The sequence below is a fragment of the Fundulus heteroclitus genome, chromosome 12, assembly GCF_011125445.2.
Source record: "Fundulus heteroclitus isolate FHET01 chromosome 12, MU-UCD_Fhet_4.1, whole genome shotgun sequence".
Lineage (NCBI taxonomy): Eukaryota > Metazoa > Chordata > Actinopteri > Cyprinodontiformes > Fundulidae > Fundulus > Fundulus heteroclitus.
Window position 1 is genome coordinate 42171073 of NC_046372.1, and position 7203 is coordinate 42178275.

General features: G+C 43.4%; 1 protein-coding gene across 1 annotated transcript; it reads right to left on the reverse strand.

The window, feature by feature from the left end:
- bmp10 (bone morphogenetic protein 10) lies at window positions 1-3441 on the reverse strand. The gene is made up of 2 exons (XM_012879207.3): window positions 2369-3441; window positions 1-1822 (listed from the first exon to the last, which is right to left on the reverse strand). Exons 1-2 carry the CDS (start codon window positions 2775-2777, stop codon window positions 771-773), a joined length of 1461 nt encoding a protein of 486 aa, XP_012734661.1. The 5' UTR covers window positions 2778-3441; the 3' UTR covers window positions 1-770.
- Window positions 3442-7203: the final 3762 nt, after the last annotated feature.

A 7203-nucleotide genomic window follows, 5' to 3' on the forward strand; every position in this document is an offset into this window, starting at 1 on the left:
CATGCCCCCACCACATCTAAAGTTGCCCCAAATGGCCTCAAGTCCTCCAAGCCTGAGTGGTGGGGGCACATGTTTCTCAAGCTCCAACACCTTACTATCGCAGTAACTCCGGGGGGTGGAAAATAGCCATGTGAAGTAGGAAGCAGTGTCGAGATAAACAACTTTGCCAACAGGACCCCTGCACAGAGCTCACGTATCAGGCAGTGGCAGGAGCCAGGAGCTGGGCCCGTAGAGTTCATGGCTTATCAGGTTGCCGGAGGCAGGCCATTTCACACCACCAAGGCTCATGAAACGCTGATTAGTGTTTGCATTGCATGGGGAGGCCAGAGATAAGTGGAGAGGAAGACAGATGTCAGGGGAACAGAGAGGAAGGAGGATGACTGACCCACTAGTTCCCACCAGTCCGAACACTTTTTAGAGAAATCCTTTTAGCATTGTGGGTGTGAGAGCGTACCTTCACATCATTGGACACCAAACGGACTGTAGGTCTGTTGCACAGCTCTACTTTCACTCCATTATGTGACAGGTAGCAACTAATATTCATGCCTTTCTTCTACAAGATGAAGTACTTGTTTTGTTGTACGGTACAATATACATGTTTGTCCACTTGCAGTGCACAAATGTTCATCAGTTTTAAATGAGCACTCCTAGTCTCTTAAAAGAGATTTCCCTTTCAGTTCTTGGAGACCTTGGCTCAATCTTTGCCAGTTGTGTTTAGTATTTTTGGTGCTATGGTAAGACTTTACCGAGAGTTTGAATGCAAGCGTGGACTATCTGCAGCCACACTCGGCTACCATCATTCCCTCGTACTTGTACTTGTAAGTGACCACGCCTGTGTCATCCAGGTAGAGTAGGGAGATGGGGTCCAGCTTGGTGGGCACACAGCAGGCTCGTGCTGCTTTCTGGGGACTGTTGATGTTTACCAGTGTCTGGACTATGGCATGTTTAGTGGGTGTGACGTGCTTTGTCAATGGGTAGGAACAAATACCAGCACATTCAAAGGCATCATAACCAGTAGGTGCAAGGACCCAGCTATCCCACCCAATGTCCTTAAACTCTACGTACAGAGATTGCTTCTTGCAGTGATTTCCTTTGGCATTGCGACGAATGCGGGAAGCCGTGTCATAGATCAAGTTGGAACGCATCTGGATGAGGTCTTCCTCATCTGGTTCACTTCTGTCCTCACCCCACAGCCCATCCATGTCTGTCCCAAAGTCATTCTGCAGTACAGCGCTAGAAGTCTCATGATCAATCATCTCATTCAGCTCACGCCTGTCATCGCGGTGATCACTGCTCTGATCATCAGAGAAAACAATCAGAAGGGGTTTATGTTTCTCCTCTGGACTGCTTTCAATCCTCATGTCACCTTCAGGTGGACCCTCATCTTTGCTGGCTTCTTTCGCACTCCCAGCAATCTCGTCATCAGCGATGCTGGAGATGTGAACTTCCAAACGATGTGTCGTTGCTCCATCAGATTTGCACCAGCGCTGCACAGCGGCAGTGAGGTCAAAGGCTTCCCAGCCGTTATCTGTTCCAAACACCTGACGTGAAGCCAGCTCCAAAAAGTCGGTCCGCTCCTCCACCGCTACAAACTCGTCTCCCCTTATCGCCTTTCCGTCTGTCACGTTGAGCCAGTCATGCGATGTCAGCTCATAGATGGTGACCTTCCGGTCAACACCGGCATAGAGGTGTCTGTCGGTCTGGACTAGGGTGTAGAGGCGTAGTTCAGCTGCCGTGATGCGCTCGTGATGGGGGATTGACACGTTGAAGAGCAGTGGGTGGCGTCTCGCCCCTCCAGCACCCACGACACTAGGGTTTGAATCTAGGCAAAACAAAAAAGGCGTTGGAGATTAAAGCTCCGTGTTGCATCTGATTTTTAGCTAGATTTGAAATGCAAAATGTAGGTGGATATTATCCCAAAGCAAAGAAATACATTTACTCTCTATTTGTCTGTGTAATAGCACACTACTATCACACAAACCTTTTCCTGCAAATGATATGTGCCACTTTTAAAGTTAACATTGTTTGGGCGTTTGGAAGAGTCAACAAGCTTGGAGCAACAGCATTGTTAAAACGTTTTAGAAATGCAAGCAAACTCCTTCTCCCTAAGTTGTTCTATGAACATCCCTTTAGTTTGCAGATCTTGAAAAGGAATTTTCATCTATTCGCTACTAGTTCCAAAAATATATCAGATAAAATAATCTTTATTGCCATTGTACCAACCTACAATGTGTGTTAGTATAATGGCATTGGTCTACTGACCTATGTAAGGTGCATAGAGAAACTCTGTAACCAAATTTATATACAGAACAAAACGGAGAAAAAATAGTGCTGTCATGAATCAGGAAAAAATGGAGAAAGACTGTACCTTCATTCTTGAAGCTGCGTATGATGTTGGCTGTGGGCATGGCAGTGCGGTCATTGGCAAAGCGGTTATAAAGCTCCATCATGTACTCAGGCGGGTCCTCCCGTGCGCTACCAGGAGGCAGGGTGGAAGGACCCGATCCGGACAGGTTAAAAGTCCGCAGAAACTGCTGCTTCAGGCTCTCCAGGAGGTTTTGCATCTTTGTGCTGTCACCCTGCTCCAGCAGCATCGGATCCACCACCCCTCCATGGCCATCCCCGAGTCCTGGAGCAGGGCGATACCTCTGATGAGAGTTGGAGATGGGGCTGCTTTTTCCAAAGAGAGGCTCCCGGAGCAGCAGGAAGGAAAACAGCAAGAGCAAAGTCTTGGATGTGCAAATGGTTCCCAGTTGAGAGACCCAAATGCTCGCCATGGGAGAAAAAAAATCTGCAGCAATCTAGTTTATGCCAATGGCCTATGGATAAGCTCAAGCAATAAGGCCAAAAATATATATACTGTATTTGTCCAAAGGTTTAATTAAGGAGCGAATAGTTCACCTAGGGCCTGCGACAGTTGTGGCTCCCTGGCAGCAGCTGAAGAGGTAGTGACCTTCGCATTGACCAACCTGAACCCCTCTTTAGGCTTGTGTTTTCCTAGCGCTCCTCTGCAGATTTATTCTAATGCGCACCTTTTGAAGTTCCTTGCAACAGGACGGTGGTTGCGGTGACAAGGTGGCCAAGGCTCGTCTTTGTCTGTCCGACTCATCTCTGTTGCGTCCTCTCCTCTGTCAGACTCTGTCTGTGTTCGCCTCTCTTCCCAGCTCTGGGTTTCTACCCCTTATCTATGATATGGTGGGCTACGCATTGCACTGTGCTTATGGTCTCTTTGGTGTGTGTGTGTGTGTGTGTGTGTGTGTGTGCGAGCCTGCCTTCCCTTTAACTTTGTGTGATGCAGTAGCCTGTGTGTTATCTCACAGCTTCCTTAATGAGGATTTTGTAAACACTGTCCTGTAGCCTCTTCCTTGTGGAAGGGCTATTTTGTTTTGGTGGGCGTTCCGGGGATGATACTCTTCATTTGTTTATTTGCTTTGTAAATGGTGGAGTTCTCCAAGCGTCTGTCCAAGCTACATTGAGCATTTCTTTTTGACAAAATACACTGTGGGTTTGTTGATATGGTTTAATGTAGCTGTATGCTTCCATCAGACAACACTGGTCCAAATGAAATAGAAAGGCAATGAGGTGTAGGTCCTTCATAGTATCTAACAGCCATTAAGTTTCCTTTGAGCCAAGTTGCTCTTCAGACACAAAAGTACACAATAATTCAAGTAAAAAAAACAAAACAAAAAAACCAATTTACTCAATATTATACTTCAAATGTATTCTCTTTTCTTACGATACCATGTTAGTAACCGACAGAACAAGTAGCCTCTTTAAAGAAAACATATATATATATATATATATATATATATATATATATATTACATACAGACGACAAAACGGTTAACACTCCTGGTAAGGATGTCTCAAAAGCCTTTAAAAGTCTTTTAGTGCAGCAGCATAATCTGAATGTTTTTCTTTCATGTAAGGACATTTTTATAGATGAAATGACCATGACCCTAAATGTGTTGATTTGGCCTTATGTTTTGGACAATCATCCTGCTAGACCCTAGCCTGGCCAGCCAGAATGACTTACATGGGGCATGAAGCAGACCAGACCAATCAGCACGGGAAGCGGGACTTTCCGATTTTACTCTCAGCGGCAGAATTACCCACAATGCAGCAGCGCCTTTCTGTAACCATAACAGGCAAGATACATATGAAGGTTTTTGTTGCTTGGTGCCATAGAAATTAAGAAAGCATGTGTGCGTACAGATTTATTTATTTTTCTTTTTAAAAGAGCAGCAAAACTCGTTCGATGGCCTGACATGTTTCACAGACTACCAATTACAAAAACAGAGCGCTTCGCTTGGATATTTTCATGTCACAGCCGTAGTTATCTGATTGGTTCTAACCTGTTAACGCTGACCCTGCTAGTCCCGCCTTTGAAATCGGGCTCCACCAGCTCCTTTCCAGACTGATACACCGTGTTTCCGGTGTAAGTCAGTCTGTCTGGCCAGGCTAGTTAGACCCAGTGATGTCCCATTTTCAGTTTACTGTTACAATTTGCCTGATTTTGATGTGAGATGTATCAAAGAATCCATAATATCATGCAATTCAGTGAGATTCCCATTCCCATAGACTTTAAAAGAAAGACAAACCCACAGCATCACAGATCCTCCGCTGCACTTACCAGAGTGCAGGAAGTGTTTTTTCCGTATATTTGCCAGATCATCTTTTTTTCACTCCAAGCCTTTTTTCGCTGAAAATATTAATCTTACTGTTTTCTGATCAAACCACACAGTCCCATATGAAGTCACAGTAGAATTAAAAAGCTGCAAAACGTTGTGATGGCAGAAAACGTGATTTTCAAACAAGTAATTGCTGTGCAAGGCATCTAGTGGTTGTCATGGAAACTTGGTGGCCCCAAAATGGCATTCTTTGCTGCAGTTTTCCAACAGTGAACTTCAGAGAGGGTTAAGATTAGGGTTAAAGGGGTGGCAAAATAAATATGGATCCTAAACCATCCTCATTTTCATTATTTTAGGGTGTCATGTTGTATTTTTACCACTGGGAAGCAGAGAGACATGGATTACTAATTAGAATTTCCGAGATAATTTGATCAACACTATAAGTTGATCAAATTATCTACAAATCTAAATAAAAAAATTATTCAGTTACATTTAATTGACAGTGTTATTATGTATACCAATTATCATTCCACATGTGATTTTGTTTAAAGGGGCCTAGTCACATATTATGACCATTAAAAACGACAGAAAAAAATCTATATTCATCTTCAAATAAAACAATATACGCCAACTGTTCATCCTTATAGCGTTATTTTAGTCCTCTTAGAGAATGAAAAGAACTCTGCACTGGGTGCAATCAGCAGACATAAACACTGTTGTGGCATTTTCCAGCAGTACCACGGAAATGCACAGTAGCTGCGACAATTGACGCAGCTACTGTGAGAGCCAGTAGACCATCCTGCAATGCCTCACAGTAAAGTGACAGCTGGGTGTGGTCGAAAACCAACCAGATCAGGGTTAGGGCTACTTTACTCTACTTCTTTATGCACCTCCACTGTGTGTTGCTGACTTAGCTGCTCGGTTTCATCACAGGCAGATATGTGTGCATGCCTCGTTGGGCGCTGAATCGGCCTTCAATGTTCCCGCCATGTTGGAGGTGGCATATTGGAGCAATTCAGAGAAGATGCCTCTTTCATGCGGTGCGTGGATTTGTACCAAATGATTCCCAGTGAAAACAAGATCAACTGGCATTACCTTTCACAGGCAAGAATGAACATATACTTGTGATTGTATTAATTTATTCTAACGTTGTTATAATGTCATATATATATATATATATATATATATATATATATATATATATATATATATATATATATATATATATATATATATGTGTGTGTGTGTGTGTGGTTTCTTTGGCTTCTCCTCGTTTACTCTTGGCGTGCATGCGTAATGCATGCATAATCTCATACTTCCAGTTACGTTTTCTTGTTTTGCTAAATATACACAACGGTGCTTTGCTTAGTAACAAATAGAGCAAAAACAAAGAGCTAACACAGAAACAAAATATAAAAAGCTAACATAGCGCGTGATTTAATCAGAAAAGCAGGGTGAGCTACTAGCGTAGAAATTCGTAAAGTCATAGTATGTAAATAGCCCCCTTTATAACAATTATTTCTTCACATGGGATTTTTTCCTCACTAAATAGAAGTATTCAAATTTAAAGGTGGAGGTTTTCTAAAACAAACATTATGCTGCAGCAAAACAAGATGGATGCAAGCTTTGACAGCGGCCTGCTCCTCAGCACGTCTGAATAGCTTCTCTGTTAGTCACCTGAACCCTCTTCCACCATGCGACTATCCGTCATTCCTGAGCTTCTTCGTGTGACCCCCCAGATACACTCCTGATTTGAGTGCGTCACAGAGATGGGAAAGAATGAGCTTTTCCTGCCTCTGCCACTCATCTGCCAGGCTGACAGTTGACAGACGTGTTGTTATCTACTGCTTTGTTAAACTGCTGCAGCAACAGACTATCACATCTTCCTGATGGGCTTAGGGAGGCTTGATAGCGGCAGTGTCCTGCTGCACACACAGCTCGTCCTGGCCTGGCTCCATATGGTCTCCATAACTGCTCTCAGTTTTTAACAAGATGTGGATGTGTGTAGCCAGCAGAAACTATGCTTGGACCAAAGCTTCAAAGAGGCAATATTCCGGCGCGCTTATTTAGTTTCTAAACTTTACGATTTCCAGCTGTTTGCCCAGTATGGAGAGAAGCCCCCCCCCCTGAGTTGGAGGGAACAAATTCACAACGTGTATTTACGGTCAGCGCAAAAGGTGGGAAAACAGTGTGATGTTGATTGAAGACACAATATGGGCATGACTCATCTTTTGAAGTTTTTAAAACTAACACAGATTCACGCTTTAGGGCAGTAGAACCGCAAGGTAATGTCAGAGAGACAGTCATTTTAAACCCCACTTGCCTACTAATTACACAGCTATTAACCTTCAAGTGGCCTCATGTCTGTGGGAGAGGTGTTCAGTCTCTGTTTAGCATTTCTCTAGCTGTGCCTGTGAGAAATATTTAGCAGTACAGCTGGCAAAAATTGTGTAATATTTACTGGTAAATCCATCTTCTTCTTTTTGAAGATGACTTTGTAACGTAATGTGGTTCATTTTACATTTTGTGTGTGTGTGTGTGTTCTTTGACATTTCGCCAGAAATAATGATAA